Source organism: Strix aluco, chromosome 19 (genome assembly GCF_031877795.1).
Source record: "Strix aluco isolate bStrAlu1 chromosome 19, bStrAlu1.hap1, whole genome shotgun sequence".
Lineage (NCBI taxonomy): Eukaryota > Metazoa > Chordata > Aves > Strigiformes > Strigidae > Strix > Strix aluco.
In genome coordinates, this window is record NC_133949.1 from 10,988,374 (window position 1) to 11,012,043 (window position 23,670).

The window sequence follows — 23,670 nt, forward strand, 5'->3', positions numbered from 1 at the left end:
TATTTTCTTATTTTCACTACTCTGATTTTCTTGAAATCAAGCTCCTCTTTATTCTTTATTGGTGACCATTCGTCAAATGTCTCCTGCAATGCAAAAGTCATTAGGCAAGAATCATAACTGTACAAAAGCTTTTAATAAAATTCTAATGCTTAAGACCACAAATTAGGCAGCTGGGTTGAAAAATTGCAGTATAAAAGAGAGGTCAGACACCACTTTGTACAACCTGAAGATAAGTGGGAAACCAGCACTAAGAGGGCAGACAATGTGGGACACTTAAAAACATACACACACATATATTCCCTAGTTATCAGTTTTCCCAGCTGCTTCTTTCAAGATGAGCATCAGCTAGAAGCGTATCTTCCCTTCAGCCTCCAGTTAAGCTACTGGGAGAAGAGTCTACGCCTGAGATATTCCTGAACTTTATCTAACATCATTTTTTCCTGATATACTACTATATGACAGTATATACTACTATACTCTCATACTTGATTCCCAAGCCCCATTGTGCTTTATCCCCTCGGGCAGTGCAGTCTTACTCATCATAAATACAGATTTCTCTTTGAACTATAGGGCAAAAAAGATTTTCCACATTTTTAGGTGATATATCTTTGTTAATGAAACCTAATAAACCCCTTCGTTATTTACCTGACAGCCATTTAAACACGTGGCAAAGACCTTGCAAATTAACTCTTGAAGTAAAGTGGCTTTTTTTTCCCCTACTTATACACCTGAAATCTAAACTATGAACACAAGACATCTCCACAAAGGTACACACTTGGTGTAGCGTTATGTGAATGACATAAGAAGAGGATGCAAGTTCTTTTGTTGTTTTACCGTATGGTTACAGTGAACAAGGACTGGGGGAAAAAAAAAAATGGTAGAAAATAAAATATTAGAAGATTAAATTTATCCCTCTTAATCCAAAGAATACCATCAGATACACCTCATATATCCAAAGATCAAAGATTGGGAACTTGAGAAGAGACACAACTAACAAAAATCTGTATAGAATGATGACGTTATTCACATACCTCAGATACATTTAACCATGCAAAACAGAACAAAAAGGTTGAAGGGATTGGTATTAATAAAAAAGCAAAAGCAAAAATATAAGTCTGTAGTAACCATCAGTCTAAGTAATGATAGCAAAAAACCCTTTTATATAGTCCCACTGAAAACAACTGGGGTGCATTTATATCACAATCTCTCAATGAAGCAATACTGCTAAATCGTATAACCCCAAAGGAATACATTTTCATTAATTTATGAACCTATAGAAAACAAAGTAATGACTTATTTTTATAAAAATTGTGTGGTAAATCCATATAAACTCTGTATCACATCTTCGTTGTAATTGCACCTACAGAACATTTCTTTAAGGGCTAATAAAAAATCAACTATATTAGGAATTCTTGTCCAGCTGCATATCTCACACTGTTAGTCATCTGCACGTAACAAGATGGTTTGTTTTACAGTTTAAGTTTTAGAAAGTATTTATTGTCATTTGATTTTGTCATAACAGGATTTCTATTGGACGTGGATTTGGTAATGGTTTCACTACTCCAAGATCAATCTAATATTAAATTTTCTTCTTCGGACACTCTGGAAAGGGACCAACAAGACCTCATGAAGACACAGGGGGATTCAGTATCCCCAGTCCAGCAAACTGTGAGTAAGATGGCCCAGTTCTGTTCTCTTTCTTCAGAGGCACGAGGTCAGATACAATATTCAGCAACTGCTGTACTAAATCTCAGCATACTTAACTGGTAACAAAGTAAACACTGAAAGTTTTATCCTTAAAGAGTAGAAACCTGAGTTATTCTTCAGAGCTAATCCTAAACTCCATGCTACATTTCCTATTTATTGCTTAAAAATCCTATTACTTTAAAAACAAAATAGGCAACCCATCTAGCTACTAATGCAGTAAAACCACTACATTTAAAGCTAATTCTCATCCTGTTTCTAAAATAAATAAATGAAAAAGACAGAGAGACATCAGAACATTTTTGTCTACTCCCTGACAGCAGAGGATACCTTCAAGAACTTCAGAATTCCTTGGGACTTCTTTGGAATAAAATGATCTGTCTCCCGTTGCCTGTATATTCATCATGTTTACCTTTCAAAACAAAAGTAAAACTGAGAATAGTGTTTTTCATCAAACAGCAAAAATAACCATTGTCATACTTTTATTATGAACATTTCAGGTGGAGAACTGACAGCACTGCCATTCATACAGCTTTATATGGCTAAATATAGGGGGGTGTTTTAATTCTTATTTAATAAAAGATATCAGAAACACATACAGGACTATAGAGGAGAGCGAGGAAGTAAGAATTAAGAAGTTACAAACCGAGCAAGTCTGAGTTCAGACGAGAAGCCAAAAGCATCATGAGGTCAGATTTGCTTTCTGCAGGAATCCATGACCCAACAAAACATTAATAGTTTTGAGACACAGACCCATGTGCAAACGAACGAAGCAGCTGTGCCACGTTCCGCTCCGCAGAAAGCACTGGCTTTACGCTGACTTCCCTTCCCTTCGGGACTTCTTGAAATCTGGTTCTTCCATGAAGGCGTATATTCCTTTACTCTCCTAAAATACTGTCAGACCAACTTGGATTTGGAGGGGAAAGGGGGAAAGGGACCACTTGATAATTTGTTCTGGCTTTTTGTGTAACACAGAACGTTACACTTCCCCCTTCACTAAACACAATAACCTGCTCTTGACTTAAGCATGTTTTCTCAAAAGGCATCCAAGTTGTTACTCATCCTTGATGTCAGGGAAAATATGCATAATTTCTAAGCTGAATGTGTTCAGCTTCAGGATCCAGACACTAGCTCTTGTTAAGCCTTTCTCTTCTAGATTAAAGAGCACTTTAGTAGCTGCTATTTTCTTTCTGCTAAAGTGCAAAAGGGAAGGGAGGAGATGAGACAGGAAGAAATGTCTGCCTAGAGCCTACCTGTCTCACAGAATGAGTCTGGCTATGTTAATGAAAGGAAGTGATGTAACTAGCAACATATCTGGCAGCTTGTAACACCATCAGAGAATGAGATCAAGCTTATTTGACTAAACTTGTATATGACAAGACTTGCACTTATCATATTCCTGTCATTTAATCTTTCATCACTTGATCATACATCATCTTTTTCCTGAAATTGTCAGACCAACTAGTCAATAGTTACCTAAGACACCCTGGTTTTCCGAGATAGTTTGGTCTTCTCAATGCTTTTATTAATTTACTTTTGAACAGTTTTGGATACCAAGTAACCAGAAAACCCTTTAGATCTTTTAGGGCTTCTCTGCATGAAGGTGTCTAAGACTAGTAATTTTATATTTCTCATGAATAATATATCTTTAATGTACTTATTTTGTAAATAAATAAAATATCTGCTCATACTAATTCTAAATAAATGCCGATAATTCATTGCAGGATAATCCCAGTTATAACTGCCAACCATATGAGTCAGACAGCAGGACAGAAAGGAAGAGTTCAGAGTCTTCTCACAGCCCCAGCCCTGCTTCTCCAGCTCAGGATCAAATTCATGGGAGATACCCTACAAGCCAAGGAATTCACTGTGGCAAGAACAAATTTAAAGCGTCTTTCAGTACTGAAAAATTCAGACGGTACAGTTACGAGGAAAGTACTGTAGGAAATTATGACAGGTTTCTCAAGAGCAGCAGAAACCCCTTTCACCCATACAAGAGGCAGATCAGCGAAGATGTCTTCCAGGAAGCACATCAAGCCCTCCCACCAGAAGGTTCACCCTTCAAAAATGCTAGAAGCATCGAGGGTTTTGAGGGTCTACCAGGATCTACAGGTCCTGACGAGTCAGAGTCATTTCCTACGCACATTCCGAACATCTCCACAGAACAACCATGGTGTAACAGCCTCCAGTACAGCACCACAGGTCAAGATCACAGTTCACAAGTCATGGTCAGTATTTTTTCTAATTTTTTTTCCTGTTTTCAATGGCAAAAATATATTTTTGGAATTATTTTCTTATCTCTTAATGTAACTACATGGACATTTAGTCTTGTAATTCAGGATAGACATCCATATTCACTTGTCAAAGTTCTCTCTTTTATAGCCTTTCCCTACTGAAAAACAGTCCTCAGAAAAGTGCACAAGGACGAATGATTTTCCACTAAACACGATACATGAATCCTAAATATCCAAATTCTTTCTGACAACAGGTTTTATATCAGTAGTTGTCATCAACTAGTATTTTCAAAGGACAAAAGTTCACAAAACAGTATTTTTCAAGCATGAGGACATGTGGATCAGATTTATTACGACACCTTGGCTGACCTGCATTTTTCTCGATGCAAATAGAAGAGAAACTATCAGACATCAGTACTACATATAATTAAATATAAGATGTTTATGGTATGTGCAGTGCAAAGGTACCTGGGCTAATTCACATACTGGATAGAGGCGACTGCCTATTTCGGGCAGCACAGGGATCCCTGAAAAGCAAGACAAATTACCCTCCAGTATCTCCAAAAGGTATCTCTGCTGTGATCCAAAGTGTAAAGCAGATCTTCATAATCTAGTGCAGGCAAAAATAATGACTCCATCTGCCAGGAGAGGGCCCTAACACTGGTTCTAAATTGCTGTGAGGCAAAGAGTTCGAGGGTTACCAAAAGAAAGAGGGGTTAAAAAAAAAAAATCTTAATTGGATTAAGACAATTTACCAGGGAATGGAGGGATGTTGTCAGGGTACATACCTGGGGATTGAAGCCATTCAGGTTAAGGAGAAAATTGATCTAAATCTCTTATTTCCTGGATAAATACTCATCTAGGTCAGATGAGTTTAATGCAAAACCTGTAAACAGTTGATGAAAAAAAATTCCCATTTTCTTCCCAAATCCCTGGGCTGCAAGATATAGAGAATGTAAAACTGGTGCAGCAGAAGTCCTTTGCCAAATACGTGTGACCACTCAGGAAAAGACTGGCTACTTGTCAGCAGTAGGTAGTCTGGAACACTGGTTCAGTCAGCGTGCAACTTCAAAGCTCTTAAATAGCTTACACACTGCTGGCAAGTTGCCACTTCTGAAAAACTCACCAAAATAGCATGGACATTTATTAACGCTGAATGTGGCATTTGCTTGGTGCCAGGATATCAAATCAAGTCTAATACAGACCCCTACACTAGTCTATACCATAAAGATGGTCATTATGGCCTTGCTTTAAAACAGAAGGATAAGCACTACTAGTTCCTTGAAATAAGAAGATGCCTACAACATCAGCTCTCAGCACTGAATTCCTGTTACATGGGGGAAGGAACCTGAAGTCAGCCACCAGACGCACAGATAAGAGCACTGCTTAAAATACATCATTCCCTGAACTATTTATTCCCAGCTCAAGCTCTACCTAGCTCTCTGCTTAGCAGGCCGTGTGTCTGAACTGCTCTTCTAAAGCCAACCATGTCACCGCACACACCACACGGTGCGCTCAGCTTTCTAACTAAAAGACAGCAACATTTAACCTCCAGGAGCCTGAGCCCTGAACAGACTCAAGCCCTGTGTGGAACCCAGGAGAGGCAGCTGGGCAGACCTTTGAGAAGTCAAGATTGGGTCAACTTCTCTATGTTCATTGCCACAGCTGCAGAAACAAGTCACATTCTTACTGCATTTCCTATATCTTAATCAAATTCAGTTGTCAGCCTAGTCCGATTCTTCCCTGCCACCTCTTCCCTGTGCATTATAGACCTCACCCTCTGCCTAATGACAAAACTCCGGCGTCAGCCTGAGGTACTGACAGTCTGCAAGATAAAATCAAGGAGTATGAAAAGGGAGAGACACAGAGACACTTGTGCGCACTCAGGAATGAAAGCTGGAGTATGCAGTTTATGTGTGTAGGGAAAACAGATAAACAGAAATGGACACTTTCTGAATTGCTCTTTGCATGGAATTTGGACTGGGATTTTCTTTTTTAAAATGGTAATTATATAAATGCAGGAAACGATGTTTCTTCTTTTACCACTAGAATATAAAACAAGATCTATGTAACACTTACTGTGACAGAATCAAGTCCAAAAATATAGTATAATGAACGACAAATCAGAACAATAACTAACAGAATTATTCTATTTTAAATTGAGGTGTTTAATAACTCTTTCCTTAAATATTTTCTAGCAGGATTCAGACATGAAGCTTAGGACATCCCCACTGGAAGGGCAGCCTGGTTTGTATTGCTACCAGCCTCAAGTGCAGCAGATGTATTGCCCCTCACACCCTTTCCATCAGGTCAGTACAACGTGTACACCAAAATCCCCTGTGTTTCTAGCACTGTAATGGTATAGTAGTTATGGTAACAATACAGAAAGACAGATGAAACAGTACCTGCTAGATTTGTGTTTGCAGGGCCATGTTTGTATACATGCATTTTGTTTATGACAATGAGATCTTAAAAAGAACCACATTTAAATGCATTTTTAAATGGTCATCCAGAAAAAAAGAAGAAAAAAAAAAAAACAAACAACCTTGTAAAAATGGAATCTTGGTACCGCTTATTTATATTTTCACCATGATGATCAAGAAAATTGGCTTTGAAACCAAATAAATTATTAACAGAACTGTTGGCATTTCAGGATTCCAAGGAATTAACTGCGCTTTGACTTCAGAATAAAAATTAAATATATGTGACTGTATACTTAAAATTCAGATCAAACATAGAAAAACGCTTTTAAAGCAAAATTTTAACAGCAAGATGTTGCTCTCTTTCCTTGGGCTTGATGGCGCACACATCTCTTTTGCAATCTTTGGACTGTTACATCATCCTCAGTGAAAGATTATTCAGCTGAAGCATAATTGACAATAATGCTGATGATGCATGAGAATGCACAATATTAAGGTTGTTCTTCCGTAATGTAACTATATTATTAATACTAAAAATGCACAGGAGTAACTGACACCTTGGTTTTGTTGAGTGTGTTTAGATGTCATTTGAATACATGTCAGTTCATATTTTCAAAGCAGTATACACACAGTATCTTTGCAAAATCATACATCTATACCTTAATCTTACATGTGATCCTAGCACATATCCGTAAGAGGTTAGTGAGTGTGCTCTACTGAGCTTTGAAAACTTGGCATGGAGGGAGGGTGTGTATTACAGAAAGTAGTTTTCATTACTCTGAAATGTCTTTAAGTAATTTCCTTTAGGTATAAATAGTGATGCTGTTCAACACATTGAAATTTTCCTCTTTCATGCTCAGTTATCTGCAATGTACAAAATTTTCAGTAAGAGAGACATTCAAGGAGATACAAATATGCTTGAAACACCCTATTTAAAAACAAAACAGAAACAAAAACAAAACCTCAAAACTTATTTAAGGTGAAATAAATTAAGGCAACGAGAATTTTTCAGATATGTAGGCAAGAATCCATATACAAAAATAGCACAGCTACCAAAACTCCCAACCATTAGAACTGAATTAAATCAAACTTACAGGAAATTCATATATATAAAAACATTTGAACATAAAAGCTCACACTTGAGTTACGACTCCTTTGATCCCAGTGACTGATATTGTGGAATCAACCGTACCATCTCATTCAACTTGCTCAGGAAGTATAAAAGAGATAACTAACAGAGCAGTGATTAAAACAGTGCAAAGAAAAGACAAACCAGGTCACCATATGATATTTCATTGGGATTGTTATAAAGTGTTACTAGTCTGAGTCATTGAAATAGCAATCGTACCACTCATCAGGATTTAGTCCCTCCTGAGGGAAAAAAAAAAGGTTATTTTTGACATGATTTTCTTTAAGAGAAAATTTAAGTAACTTCTGAAAACCTGATGCTGAATGACCATAAAGAAGAATAGACGTATGTTGGGATTTTATGATCATTGATAAAATTAAATCATCTGTCACAGATCACTTTTTAGGAATTTCATTTGTTAGAGTTTTGTAAAGGAAGAATGAAAGTATTCCATACCTCAGTAGTGGATTTTCATAATGTGTATTTCTTATGTTAATAAATCCCCCACCTGTCTACTGAAACTTAAAGGAAAATGTCTCATTATTACAGTATTTAACCACTCGGATATAGAGAGGAATAAAATAGGGACTAACTCTATCAACCACTTGGAGAGCTTCAGGGACTTCTACGGCCCTTCCTGAACTTCTAGTGTCTGGGACAGTTAAAATGACCAACAGGATGGTGTGGCAGGGCAGCTCAATAAGCACCCTCAAGTACCAACACTTGCATGAAGTAAACTTCTAAAATCAGGTTTCTATTACTGTCATCATTCTCTTTCTGCTCCCTCAGCTGTGGCCAGCCCCTGACCACTAATGTGTTGAAATCAGCTCAGGAACTCAGGGGGGCAGAGGTTCTTCTCCACCTAGGTGTTGCACAAGGACAGACCGATTTGCTTAGGGCATCCAGGTACTACTGAAGTTCAAAGAGTTTCAATATCAAGGGTTTTTGTATCCCCTGTCCTCAGTGGGCAGCCTTGTAAAGCTTGGGAGGTGTGCAGATGCTGAAGACATGTGAGAAGGCATAGATAACAGAAACAAGCAGTTCTCCTGCTTTGAGTTAGGAAATATGGCTAGAGAATAATCTCACTCCTGGCTTTTTCTTTTACCTATCACTCTGGCATTCCACTAGCCACAACTTACTGAACCTTTTTTTCTCCCCTCTGTAACATGACAAAAAGGTAACTATCTTTTAAGTTCTTACCAACACCATCACAATTAATTTATTTGTTTTTTCTTGTTAGCCTAAAACTCTATAGAAGTGATAAAAGGTAATAATAAAATTAAAATAGAATAAAAAGAAAGGTGATATTACACTACCGTCCTAACCTACAAATTGACTGATGTTATTATTGTTATTTTAGAAGAAAAGGGTCCCAGATGAAGAATTAACTTGCCACAAAAGCTCTGCTGGAAATATAAACTAGTTCCCCACTGAGACTGCAGTACAGACACTGTGGATGTACCACAGCACCACACACCTCACACAGTATAAATGTCAGCTTTGTGTGTTGCTTTAGCAGAAACTCCAGTTTGCTTGTTAATTCATTTGACTATTTTTAAATTTCTTTATTAATTCTGAAGCAGGGACCCTTCCCCTGTCACTGCTGATTTGATACCAGTGCTATTAGTATACATTGGCATTAACCACATTCAAAAAACCTACAACATTAAAGCTGAAATACACCTTCTGGGAGTTGGCTAGGCAAGATACAACAAGCACTAAGAGGAAAGTCTTCCATCCACCTGCAGACTGGCACCGTGACAGATCTCTTACATGCAGCAGGTTTCTGTTAGACTTTCAATATTTGTGCTTCTTAATGTTACTGTAGTAAAAGTATGGCAACATGTTCTACTACTCAGAGGAAAAAAACAATAGGTATAAGCAGCCAAAGTCATAACAAGTAGAATTGCTGTCCGTGTGCCATAATCAGATACTGGTAAATGAAAGAACATGTGATACAAGACTGAGACGAAGTGGAATAACATCTTTTGCATGAAGCAGCTCCAGTATTAATACTTTACATTTCAAATTTGAATGGAGCAGCGCAATTTAAATCACTAGGAAGTTACACTCAAGAGAACGGGCCCTTTAGCCTGAAGTGAAGGATGTTCAAACTACACCTCACTTTTCATTAGAGGGATGAGAGAGATCAACTCCTTCGTTAATGTTGTCCAAATGATAAAATGGCCTCACCTTCCCCTTTGCTGGACACAACACAAATGATGACTCATAAGAAATATTACTTCTTATTGACCTGAAAGAAATAGCAGACACTTACTGAAGTCACTTACCCACCCACCATAAAACACAGACACCTTTCATGCCAGTTGTGCGACTGTAAAACCAGCTCAAGCCTGTCCTACCAGACCATCCCCCAGCCTCTGTTCCCTCAAAAAGGAGTAATGAAACCAATAAAACAGAAATAATCCTTAAAACGCCCAGTCCTTGCCTTTGGTAATGACATCACAACCAGTCCCATCTTAGTATTCTTTCCTTTCAAAGGGCCACTAAAACCAATAAAATCAAAATCATTGTATGAATTGCCCAGTTTTCTACTCTGATGAAAAATCTACACACAACTCAACAAAGCAGGCAGCACAGAACTGCACACAGAAATTAGTTCACACTGCTCTGGAGACGGCAGTTTTGCCCAGTATTTAGTTTAACAAGGCAGGACATGATTAATTATGCACATCTCATTTCTTCTACTCTGCTTACTGTAGCAAACAAATTAGTGTATTCAGTATGTTTTTCCACATTCCATTTCAGGCAGTTCAGTGTTAGAAAGATAAAAGCAAACAGGCAAAAATTCAAGCAACAACAACGAAATTACTGAGAAACTGAAATAAATTATTCAGAATCCAGAATAAATAAATAAATTATGAACATTTTGCAAGCACACTATAACCTCTCATTTTAAGGGGACAAAGACCAAGAGCAGCAGAAGCTATTGGTCCAAAAATAGGAAGGACAGTCAGAAACTAAGGAGATGTGTACAAACTAATACCAAGGAAGTTTTCCCACTAAATCTCAAAAGCTGCATTATAATCTTTCAGAGGAACCATAAAAACCTCATGACACAGGACTTCTAGAATGAAGCAGTAAAACACTAGAACAGGACTAAGCAACCTTTGAGTACTAGGAAAGGCATGCAGGTAGATTTTTTTTAATAGCTTATGACATGACTCCTAATTTTGTCCATGCCCTAGCCCTGGCATCTGGAAAGATTCATCTGTACGAGGCAGAAATTCCTCTGACACTGAGCCCTGAGTTCAGTGGGAGCCTGTGCCTCACAGAGAGCCAACTGATGGTATCTTACCTTCGCAGGGTAGTGTTTCTTTGTTCTTGAAAGTTGCTTGCCAGCAGGTTTTAACTGTAATTTGGAAAAGAAAAATACGCGACCGACTGCTGTGTTAAAAAATTGAGAGCAAACCTACAGAAACTCTGATGCGGTTGATGCTATCCATATGTATCATCTCCCCTCTTTCACCTGTTTTTCTGGCATTGGCATATTTCTGGCAGGGTGATCGCATGATAGGTCAGCCATTTCTTTAGTGTGTCCTGAGAGCTGGACAGGCTTAGAGATCTCCTGAAGTGATAGCGTAGCATTTCATCTCAGGTAGCATTCTGCTGCTTGTCCCTAGGAGCACGGTGAGGGTAGCCTACATGCTATATGATTCTGTGTGATCTGGCTATTCTTTTTAGCTTTCTGTTACAGAAAATAGGGGGAAAAAAGGCTGCTTGAGGTTGTGGCTAACAGCACTGGGACTCCTGGCCTCTTGGAGAAGCCTGTTTCTTGTCCTTGACTGTGAGGGAAGCGACAGAGAGAAGCCTCACAGCTCCAGCAAAAGTCAGGCAGTGTGAAACCCACCTATGAGAAGTGTCTCAGTGCCACTCTCCTGCCCCCTGGAATGCCATTACTAACTTACTCTGTAATAATACATTCACTTTATATATGTTCTGCTATATATATGTCATCCACTAAAGCTTTTTGTTGTTATTGTTTGGGTTTTCTACTGCCTTGCCTGATAACAGCAAATTGAATGGATGCTTTGGGATGCTCTTCTCTTGGGATCAGATTTTATACACTGAATTTTTGCCTTGTTGTATCCCTCTTCACCTAAAAAACAGCACACAAAACCAAACAAGGCTCAGTCAAAACTTCCCTGTTTCTTCCTATATTTTTAGTGACTTTACTTAACAGGCTTATTTTTCTATGGTGCACGTTGTTTGAGGTACTTTATTCTGATTTTTTTATTATTTATACAAATAAAATACCATTAATTTCCTTGTCTGAATAGTGCAATGTTCAGGGGGGGCTGAGCGTGCTAAGATACTTCAGCTGCCAAAGAGATGGCTGAAGGGGCTTTAGGTCTATAAAACTATGAATTATCTGAAGACATTTCATAGGGTACAGTTACTCCCATTTTGCACAAGAACTCAGCAGCAGAGCAGGCAATAATAAAAGAAAGTACTTTTTTCACATACATCAATTTGGAACACACTGCAACAGGATCTGGAAACAGCCAACGTATCAGGGAGTTCCTCCTCACACATGCCCTGTTTCTTCTACTTCTTAGGCATTAACTAGTAATAGTAATGTTTTCCAATACCATGCTAGAAAGACTTCAGGTCTGACTTGGCATAACAGCTATTAAATGTAGGCAGAGGACAATATCCTCAGAACTAAATAGTTTAACCCTGTTATTAAGAAATAAATATTTTTGAGAGCTTGTTGCTAAGCCAAGTAACATCTCTTTTATTGTATCATCAGTATCCCTCAGGAGGCAGCTATCCCGTGACTTACATTACTTCTTCACACTACCCTTACCAAAGAATCGCTCCTCAAAGCAATCAAGAATCCCAGCAGCCTCTATTTCCCAAACCCATCTACTCCTACAGGTAATAAAATATTTTTTCAAGTCCTAATGTTACAGGAAATACTCTGTTTACCCATGGCCTATTTCCAGCATCATTTGCAATAACATGCTTACTCTTATTTGTCTTGTTCCCAGTGTGCTCTGTCCTGTTTGTGTGAATCACAAGATGTTCCAGACTCTGGGGGCAAGGCAGAGGGAAATGAAATGTTGTAAAGCGCGTGAACAGTCTTGAGCAGCCCCACAAAAGCTAGACATTTCTCTAAACCAAAATCTTAGGTGTTGCAAATTTCATCAGCACAAGGCTAATCACACCTCGTTGCCTTTTCCAGGACCTGTATTAAAACTAATTTTTTTTCCCCAGTTACTAGGGCAAGGAAATGCCTAGAAAACACATCAGATATGTCAATCACCACACAGGTTTAGCCCCCAAATAGCAGTCTAACAAAGTAGATCAGACAATTAAAATTTAATTATACCTTCTGTCACTGTCACTTTGATATTCTCTTCGTGGCCTTTATCACTTCAAGCATTCAAACACAACCTTAAATAAATAACACACTAGCAGGATTTGAAGGCTGTGGTCTTGATTCCACTTCCTATTACTTTATTTTAAATACAGGTTGGACCTTCTACATGTGCTTTGAGAATTACCTCTAGAAATTAAGCAGTATAAGGAGATTGCTTATAAACAACTGAGTGGCAACTTTAAGCATCATTGGTATTCAGGCTATGACAGTGAAAGCCAGAGTAATTACACACACTGTGAAAAATAGTCTTTTTTTCTGCTTCTGAGGATTCAAGCAGAACAGGCTAAAATACTTTTCTTTCTCTCCCTAAAGCATCCTGATCTTCATGGCACTCAAAAACAGCAAGACAGGGAGTTTGCCAGTCAGTGAGATTTACAATTTCATGACGGAACACTTCCCTTACTTTAAGGTGAGTTCCACAGGGAGGGGGGGAAATCTCTCTCTCTAAGCTTACCTGGCAGCAGATGGAATAAAGGAAGTGATTCAATCTTTGAAAAGGGCTAATTTCTTTGTAGATTAATATCAAGTCAATGTACACTATAGACCTTCATGATCACAAACTACCCAGCATTTTAGGCCTAGGCAGAAACGTGAACACAATGTAATATTTAACACAAAAAGATAGTAAGAACTGTTCCAACTTTGGGGTTGTGCAGGTTAACAGTGGCCGTTCCTCACTAACAACTCATAAAAGGGATAAATATTTTTAAAAACACATCCATTCCTTCCTCTCAGATCTCAAATACAGGCAGAACTGGTCTTGTGGCTTCCTCTGCCATCAGTAGCACCTCCAGACTCCTGTGGAAGCAGAGGTTCGAGGTTGCCTTGCTCTGTTCTGGAGCTGGGATATCCGTCTTGGGCAACTTCATCACTTGCACGCACTGTACAAAGAAAAATATAATATGTGATAAATGGTGCTAAGCTCATAATTACACAGTAATGTTGGTGAAGGTAAGGGTGTATGGTTTGCAGCAGATACGATTGAAATTTAAATCCATGCTATAAGAGAATGGTTTCTTGCACTTGGAATGCAAGTGGAAAGAGATTAGTCAGCACATGATCCAAAGGCAGGATTACAGTTAAGATTTCAAAAAGAGCTAGAATAGAATCGTCGACTTCTGCTCAACACAGAGCTTTATTATTGCTGGTGCTTCAAATCATCTCGCCAAAAGTCCAGATCAGGCGACCTGCAACTGTTAGCAAGGCCCAAAAATTAAAATAAAGCAACACGAGCCCATCCTGTTTCCTAACTGCAAATAAACATGCAGCAATTAACCCAAATTTAAAGCAGCTATAGAAGGGCAATTCAAACATTTGTATTAAGAAAAGAACACTAAGAATAACTGAAAATAAATGTTCTGATACAATTTTGCAATGGTTTTGGACAGTAACTGAGGATAAATAATGCCTGCCAAAAAAAAAAGAAATAATTAACACATCAGTAATCAGAGAAAAACAATACACAATATCATGAAGGAAGAACTGTTAGGAACCATTACACTTCTGTATTCCCAGATTTTCTCCCAAAGGAATCACTAGCTACTCTATTATTTGTTACAAGCAAGAGAAGGGAGAAAAAAATAAAGAAACCTACCACCGTAATTCAAGAAGTATCCCATCACAACGTGACTGGTCATCATCTGAAACACTCTAACTTTGTCAAGCCACAGGCGCACAATGGATTTTTAGGCTAAACACACATGAAATTAAGTAAAGACACTGATCTAAACAGGGAAAGGAAGAAGGGTAGGATGGCACGTGACAAGAACATAGTAGCTGTACATTTTTTTTCATTTTCAAAACAAGAATAAATTTCAAGATTTATATTTTGTCCCTAACAGAATATTAACTCTTTTTTCCATGCATTTACCACTAGGTGCAAGAAATATTAATAATCCAAAGGAAAATAGTTTGCGGATTATGAAAAAAAGGTCCTGGGTCACAGAGTAATAGATTTTTATCTCATTACTATTTTCTAGAAAAATAGCATGAGTTTCAAGCAGAGTGGTGGGAATATTAAAAATAAGTTTTACAGGCATGTCCACGTTTATTTGTCAGACCAAACTGAAATTAATTCTCCTTTGTCTTACAAGACAATCAATTATAAAATCAATCGTCAGCTTGCAAACCAAGTCCCGCTGCTGCCAACATGCACAGAATTCCCCAGACGCAAGACTGTGACTCTGCCAGGTGTCACCTTCCTGGTCCTGAAGTTTTTCTGACACAGCAGAAATATTAGGGAGATATACATCTTTTTCTCAAATATATATTGTGTGTAAATATTGTGCATTGTATATACTGTGATATTTTGCGTGTAAATGTGTATAGCTAGGTGTGTGTTCACAGGTCTGTCTGTCTGTATACATCTGTACAGTAGGTAGATTTCTACCACAGCTTTAAATAACTGTTTTATACCTAACCTAAACTTTTCCCTCCTTACTTATCAAAACTTGCCTGTTCCTCAGGGAGTGGGTTTTGGTGGTGGGTTTTTTTGGCTGTTTGCAGATCCTCATGTATTTTTCTTAATTCATTTAAAAATTGGTGAAAATGATGTTACTGCTGTCATACAGGAAAAGAATGGCACAGGGCCTACTACTGGAACATTCAGTGTTTTGTGATGGCTTTATTTTTGCATTTTACTTACAAATACAGTCAAATAATTGAATAGTTCCATCCCAAACATCCTTAAAATCAGCAGGGGAGAATAAGCAAGGAAATATTATGCTTACGGGCACTAAGCCCTGTCTACCTCTGGTCTTTACAGCAGCCCACAGAATTATCAATATATGGCAAAAGCCAACATCCTCTGTCCTCCCTTTTTGAAGAGTCTTCAGCAAGATAAAGTAATGTAAAAAGCAGCAAAGAACATTTTGTTGTTCCTACCAGAAGCCACTAAATAGCAGGATACAACAGGGGGAGGGGAAGCAATTTAAGTTGGAGAGAAAGAGAGTACAAGTGTACACAGAATCTTGCTGGGAGACATTAGATGATACAAGCCTAGTCAAATTAACTTGTATTCGCTGCCACAGCAAATTTAGTTTCTATGATGCAACAATCTCATTTCTAGTTGAAACAGAGCAATCCAACTCCTACGTCCTAAAAAAAACATCTACGCAGCTAAAGTTGAATTACTCTTTGATGTACCTCTCCCTTCTCTTGAGACCTAGATTTAAAGAGAAAGGGTTTTGCAAGATCACTGAACTCTTTAAACTTCAAGAGGCGGTCAGGATCAATGGGGCTGTACAATAATATTTTTTGCTTGTCATCCTTTTTTTTTCTTTGTAGTGATTAGTGAGTCTAACAGAAAGCTTTAATCTTGTTAATTGGAGTTATTGCCAGTGGTCCAAGAGGTTAGAAAGGTCTGTGGTGTGATGGAACTTACGGCAGCAAGTATTCTCTTGCAGTGTCCAAGGCCACATAGCTTCATCCACTCTACGCTGAACGCAGCAATGGCAAAAACGAGCCACAGCAAGGACATTCCGACTGTACGAGAGCAACTTCAGTAGCCAAAGCACAGCTCATTAACAGTCAAATGTTAACTTAAAAATCTGGTGACACGGTTGTAACATGAACACGCTGCCGGAGCGTTCCTTCAGGGCCTTGCTAGGTAAATGACTATTTTTTGCTGCCTAGCAATACCAAGTTTAATGCAAGAACCTGTTCAACTCCTGGCAGCAGGCTCCAGAATAAATCCGTGTACTTTTTGCTCTTACATTTCTAAAACTATCTCATAGTTTACACCCCCACACATTCTGAAAACCTCTGAGAAACACATGCCACTCCCATCTTCTCTGGTGCTTAGCAGAAACACTAATTATCCTGTCTAGATACAGACAGAGGTATATGTAGCCTCATGTGCATGGCAAAAAACATGAATATTCTTTCAGGTCAGCTTATTCAGTAGTTAAGCACACATCTTCCCTAGCAGGAACGGTTTTATTTACTTTTGGAACTGCCAGAAAGCAACTTGACTGTGACCTGCAAGGGAGAAAAACTGATTCATCATCTTTAGGATTACCCTATGGCAGAAAGAGATTTAAAGGGCTTTTTGTCATTTTGGGGTTTTTTTTAGATAGAAATCCATGTTGTCTCACCTATGGGACTGGCTAAGAGAATAGTGAAATGCTGACATCAGGTGGGCCAAAAGGGTAGAAACTGTGCTGCTATGAAGGGAAAATAGTTTCTTTTTTAGTAAATAACATCTATTTAACTTCCACAATTAAATATTTTTTTCAATGAAGAAAGCAAGTATTAAATTTGACCCTCAAATTCTTCAGTAAGACTTTGAACACCTTAACCCACAAGATAGTCCTTCACAAGCTAGGAATGAACAGATTTTACATTGCTGATAAAAGTAGAATTTCTGTCAAAGTATGTTCAAAAATTCACGGTGTATCATGGGAAAGCAAAAATGGACACAAGTCCATTTATAAAAGATGGTCTTAGAGGAAATCTGTTACACTAGGCAACAATTACAGAAACTATGAATAAGCTGGCCTTCTGTGGGAGAAGGGTCCCTATTAATAAAGCGTAAGTATGGGAAGGAAACTTAATGCACATAAAATGGAACTTTTAATTTTTAACCTCTTTAAAAAGCCTATGGAAAATCATATTTATTTCTTGTGTTTTCTGTTCAATAATTCTCTGTGGCTGATATAAACAATTATGACAACAAATATTTTGCATCCATGAATACGAATCAATAGTGGCACATAGACAACTTCACCCACCTTTCAGAGAGCTGTTTAATTTCTTTTAATTCTTACGACACACAGATGAGGATTTTTCAGAAACAAGAAAAGAAAAAACATCCAAAATTGATTTAAAAAAAAAAGGCCTCACACTAGTACTGAAGATCATTCTTTGTAATCTCATGAGCTCTAAAGTCTCTCGTGAGATTTCTCATCTCTGCAAATGCAGACCTTTTAGAAAGAATAACATTTGACTGACACAGGTAAAGCTAAATTTATTTTTTTTTTAACTGGTCTTAGAATGACAGGGGAAGTCTAGCTGGACTAGCAGCCAATGAAGTTGGGTTTCTCAGGTTCATTCTTACCCTATGTAGCAAGTCATTCTTCCCGCTCCCTTTTTTTAAGATTATAGTGCAGTGGCAATGAGCTAAGACAGTTCTACTCAGATATGCAACAAATAGCATCGTACGGAACCTACCAAAAGAAACACATCAGGAATTTTCTATAGGAATCTTCTATATGAACACACATACTAAATTTACAAAGCCTTAACGTGATGGGCAATATCTTCTGGCTGCATAACCAAGTAAGCAGAAATGAATGAAACCAAATAAACAGCAGAAAAACTTATAGGGGATAAAAGGATACAGTGCCATTTCTTCAAGATCAGTGTTTCAGACTAGCAAGCAAACAGGCATTTCCCATCAGAATCTGAGCATAACCATTTTGAGGGTATTACCCTGTTCATCCCTTACAGCAATATTAATTTTCAAAATTCTTTTACAAGCAATCAGGAAAAAAAAAGAAAAAAAAAAAAAAGATTGTAAAAATTAAATTGTAGAACCAGAGGGTTTGCACTAGGTGTTCTTTTCTTTCCATTGTTTAAGTTGAATGCAAAACTGTCCTCAGAGAAAGGAGGGAATTTTGCTTCCCTCACTGATCAGAAATGACCTAAATAAAAATAGAGGAATCATTTTAATGAAGCTTATATGTATTGTTCAGTTTAAAGAACCTCCCAGCTTCCACTACTGAGTTAAAAATAAATGCAAAGCAAAAAGATGCAGTGATCAGATGTAGAAACCTGTATCTCGTCTGTAGGGCTTGTGATTAAACCATTTGGTTATATAATTGGCTAGCATACAAAGTTACACCTACAGTAGCATGCTAAAATTCTTTTGAAGTCTGCCTGGACACTTAATTTGAGTCCAAGTAGCACACAGTCCTTCAATTAAGTGTTTGAAATGTTTCTAGGTGTTCCAAAATAGATTAAGATAGATTTCCTGTTAGTTCAAAGTTCTCGAATATCATTATTTACACATTTAATTCTTGTGATTTGCAAATTCAGTCTTAAAAATTCAGCAGCCCCTCTGACAAGGCTTAAAAGATCAGTTACTATTTTATCTGATTCCTCTCTTCCCACACAACATGACGGTAACATTTTTGTGGCTTCCTTCTAACGTACAAGTTTCATATTGTAGAAAGTATAACCTAAACAGCATTTCTTATAATTTCACCAGTCAAAGCAGAGAAATATATTCGGGTTTTTTTTTTTTCTCCTTCAAGTTCCATTCTTAGATTGGGTTTATTTTTCCAGACAGCTCCAGATGGCTGGAAGAATTCTGTACGCCACAACTTATCCTTGAACAAATGCTTTGAGAAAGTTGAAAACAAGTCAGGCAATTCTTCTCGGAAAGGCTGTTTGTGGGCTCTGAATCCAGCCAAAATTGATAAGATGCAGGAGGAGCTTCAGAAATGGAAGAGGAAAGACCCAGTTGCTGTAAGGAAGAGTATGGCAAAGCCAGGTCAGTAATGTTAGTGCACTAGCTCTCAAATGGTGGTCCCCTGATCTTTTTTTTTGCAATAGGCACCAAGCTGTATAAGAGAATTTATACATGATTAGGAAAGCATTTAAGAATTTTTCCTGGTAATAAAGTGATTGGCAAAAAAAAAAAAAAAATAATTAAAAAGCAGAATTAAATAAGACCTGGTTTTGCAGGAGTGCTTCCAAATAGGCACAAAGAAGCTTCACTGAGAAAACATTCTCTCTTGACATCTCGCTAAACTTTAAGATGAAAACAACTCTGAAATAAGTACCATAGAATAAAATTTTAAATTAACTAATAAGTATCCAGCCTTTGGACACAAAAATGCAATTTGTTACACACTCACTTGGCACTGATAATTCAGAAAAACATTTCAGGCTTTTGGAGTTCTTACGATATCTGGGCTGGCACTTTTGTTTGCCATTCCCCTCACCCATTTCCTGAGGAACACCACAATTCTAGCTGCAAGCGATGAAGACTAAGGCTGTGTCAGGAATAAGTCAGTCATGGGCTTTTTTTTCCCCTTGCTTTTTAGAAGAACTTGACACCCTGATAGGCGACAAAAGTGAGAAGCTGAGATCGTCAATCATGTCCTGCAGCCCCACGGGTGTTGCAGGCGCATCCCTTTCCAGACAGATGGCACTCCAACCCCACTCCTTAGGCGAGCCCTCTCTTTCCTCGGGTCTGCCACAGCCACTGCACAGCATCCACGCCTCGGGAGCCCTCCAGGTCAAGAACCCACTACCAAATTTACTCGGGGGGCAGCAAACCGCCTGCTATTCATCACCACAGGCTTTTCCTCAAATCGCAAATACATTAATGCAACAGTCGCCTGACCCTCAGACCCTATTTCCTTCTGGGGAGGCTCAAAGCGAGCTCAGACCTCAGCCCAGCATCACCCAGGACTCCCCAGTGCCGGCTCAGACCCCCCCGACGTGCGGTGGGAAGCTGCTGACCGAGCACTCGGCAGCCAGGACAGTGCAGGACACGCTCATGCAGGAGGGAGACCTCAGCAACGACATCGATGCTCTTAATCCGTCCCTGACTGATTTTGATCTCCAAGGTAAGTATCTGAGGCATTTTTTTTTTCTTGTAGAGTCGGGCTTATCACATCACGCTGCATAAGATGTATTTATGTCCTTCTTTTCTAACTACTTGTCCTTGCCACTGCTACAAAGACCAGCTTACTAGGGCACATCATTTTGCACAACATGGAATTTGTATCTATAAAAAGTTTCCCAAGAAAGCTGCAGATTTACATCCAGACTTTAAAAAAAGACTCTGCTTACTCCTGACTACAACTGCTGGTATTAAACACTTTAAGACAGTATTTAGAATGCGTTGTTTAAATTCGGACATATTTTCCACTGAAAACTACTCAGGCACAACTTTTAGTTGCACATCAAGAGAATTGTCATGTGAGGAGCACAAAGAAAAATAATTTTGATTGAATTAACATGTTGACATTTTTCTTTATCAATATTTCTTCAAACACTTTCCACATCTCTGCTCAAAAGACTGCTAGTTACTCCTTCACAAGGCATTCATATGATCTACGCCCTAAACAATATTTTCTCAAGTGTGTTCTTAAATACTTAGTTATGTGATGCTGACAGTGAAGTTTTCTACATTAAATAATTGAGTCATCTTGAATGGACAGGATTTTGAATACTAGGAATATAGCTTTCCATGCAAAAATAGGAAGACAAAAAAACCCCACCAAGCTTATGTGTGTGTGTATGTACATTTGTACATGCATACATATAAAATAAAACCTGTGAGTTCCAAATGGTAAAGCTTTTGCTGCACCAAATAACGTGCAAGAATTGCCTTCCTGCACAGACAAAAAGCGGTACACAGAGCAAACTAAAAGACAGAGCAAGAAACCACAGTCTTAATAATCTACAACTCATCAGATGTAATCACCCTGCCGTTGTACTGTCACAAATATTCCACAATCCTGCCATGCCCAGATTACTAAAATTAACAACACAGTTTTCTGAATCCTCAGCTTCTTCCTCTTTCAAGCAGCTGGATCTCACATTCCATTCATTTCTCTTAACCTCTTTCCATTTTACTCAGTTCATCTCGAGCATGCTCCTTCGTACTGTGGATATTCTGTATGCTTCACCAATATGGTACAGTTCCAACTTCCCTCTGTCCTTGCCCTTTACCTTAAATTATTTAACCTTATCTAAGCTTTTTACTTTCTTTCTTTCTAAAATTATCAAATCTCAAATTAGAGGTCCTAGAATTTAAGACAAGGCCTGCACACTTGGAGCAGAATCATTATTCACACAGATACATTGAAAACAATATTTTTTTTTAAATCAAAAGGGCTAAGTATTATCCCCTTTGATAGACTGCAGATGGTGGGTACAGCTTTGGAGTGGCAGTCTCCCTGCTACCGCCCCCCCAAAGAAATCTTCATGATGAATATGAACAACACAGCCCTCCTGCAGTAACTCATTTCATGCCTTCACTGTGACACGTGCGTTCAATGGAAAGATGAGAAACTTTTTGGTACACATTAGAAAAAAGTAACATTTCAGATCTTTTGCTTTGTCAGGTCAATCACATACCCAGTTTAGGGTTTAGTTTGCAATTCAGAGAACACTACGCCATAAGAATACGAGAAGTTCAGTTGTACAGTAATATTATTTGCAGATTTGTCCCGTAAAATGCCATTAGCTCTTCCATATCTGACACAGATAACAAAGGCCATTTCCCCTTTCAAAATTAGGTTTTTTTCAAATAGAAGTTATGCTTCATAAGGATACATTTGCAACAGAATCCTGCCGATTATAGAGTGAAGTACTTTTCTTAAGTCAGTGCTGCTTTCTCCCAGAGTTAAATTTATTATGCAGACAAATAATAACTGTCTAAACAATCTTTTTCCTTTCTTAATCACAAGTGATTAAGAGTACCTACACATACACCATACACAACTGTATAATTACGACTTTTCCCATAAAACAATGTTTCAAAAAGCATATCTAAAGAAAGCTGAATCAATCCATTTTGCTTTGTCATAGGAAATCTTTGGGAGGAGCTGAAAGACGACAGTCTAGCTGTGGATCCCCTAGTTCTCATTTCATCATCCCCAACGTCTTCCCAGTGTTTCCCCTCTCACTGCCAGATGGAGAACAGCAGCAGCATCAACATCCAAAATGGAATTCAGCACAGCAACCTGCCCGACCTACAGCTCACTACTCTTTACTCTGCCTTTATGGAATTGGATACAGTGTCTCCTGCCTACCTAAGTAATCCTGGATCCAAACCTATAGCACTAATGTGAACCACGCACCAACCTAATTATTATTTTGTCTAAATACAGTCCTAACCATCACACACACTTACTGATCTATGTCAGCTGAAACTGCGTCCATTGGAATAAGAATTATCTTTTTCCAGAACTCGCCTGCAGGATATGTAGCTTTACTATGATAATTTTCTACAGACAGATACTAAAAATAAATTTTTAAAAGTATTTAAAGATAATATTGTTAACGGCTGAACTGGTCAACACCATTTTATCAAGCCACTCATCTTCTGCATCTTCCAGAAACAAATGACTATAGCAGGAAAACAAATTATTGACTTTTTTTTTCCTTTTCCTTTTTTTTTTTTTTTTTTTTTAAATGAAAGCTGCTTGCAAATGAACACAGAAGTCAAAGCACACAATCTAACTTATTGCTTGGAGCCAATGATGGCAACAACATCTGCCACAGACCACTCAAAAAAATATCTGCGTATTAAAACATTTATAGTCCACTTGAAAGAAGTTCTGGGTTTTGGTAAACAAGAACATAAACTGAAAATTCTGCAAGTATTAGAAGATAGAGGACTAGCTGCTGACAGACTAAACCAAAGCAACAAATATACTTTAGTGAAAAATCAAAGTTTTACTGTGTTTAAAAAGAAGTTTAAAACTCTGCTTTTTTAATAAAAAAGAACAAAACAATTTAGTAGAATTTTTACTTGGCTGGAAATTATTCACATTCATTCCTCTATTTTTATCCACATAAGCTCAACAGTGAGATGAATTATTCAACCATTAAATCAAGATTTTGAAAAATGCCAAATGAAAAAGAGAACATTAATTGTTACAGTTAGCCAAATCCAGAGAGTATCTCTATTTTAACATCCATCTGATAGATCCACCAGGATTTATTATGATGCTTAACTAGCCCTTGCATTAGAAGAGGGTATGGTTCCTAACATGAACTAAGGCATTTCAGTAGCCAGGTTCTCAGGAACAC

The 23,670-nt window shown here is 38.0% G+C and overlaps 1 protein-coding gene across 1 annotated transcript; it reads left to right on the plus strand.

The window, feature by feature from the left end:
* The first annotated feature begins 1,548 nt into the window (after window positions 1-1,548).
* On the plus strand, window positions 1,549-23,268 carry FOXN1 (forkhead box N1). Its single transcript, XM_074844864.1, has 8 exons — window positions 1,549-1,668; window positions 3,429-3,932; window positions 6,137-6,247; window positions 12,262-12,389; window positions 13,207-13,303; window positions 19,180-19,387; window positions 19,944-20,471; window positions 22,444-23,268. Exons 1-8 carry the CDS (start codon window positions 1,549-1,551, stop codon window positions 22,704-22,706), a joined length of 1,959 nt encoding a protein of 652 aa, XP_074700965.1. The 3' UTR covers window positions 22,707-23,268.
* Window positions 23,269-23,670: the final 402 nt, after the last annotated feature.

Bases quoted from the DNA above. Each gene is read 5' to 3' on its own strand.
- FOXN1 (XM_074844864.1), top strand. From the start codon at position 1,549: ATGGTTTCACTACTCCAAGATCAATCTAATATTAAATTTTCTTCTTCG. The intron at 1,669-3,428 runs GTGAGTAAGATG...AATTCATTGCAG, and splicing joins TATCCCCAGTCCAGCAAACT to GATAATCCCAGTTATAACTG. The intron at 20,472-22,443 runs GTAAGTATCTGA...GCTTTGTCATAG, and splicing joins GACTGATTTTGATCTCCAAG to GAAATCTTTGGGAGGAGCTG.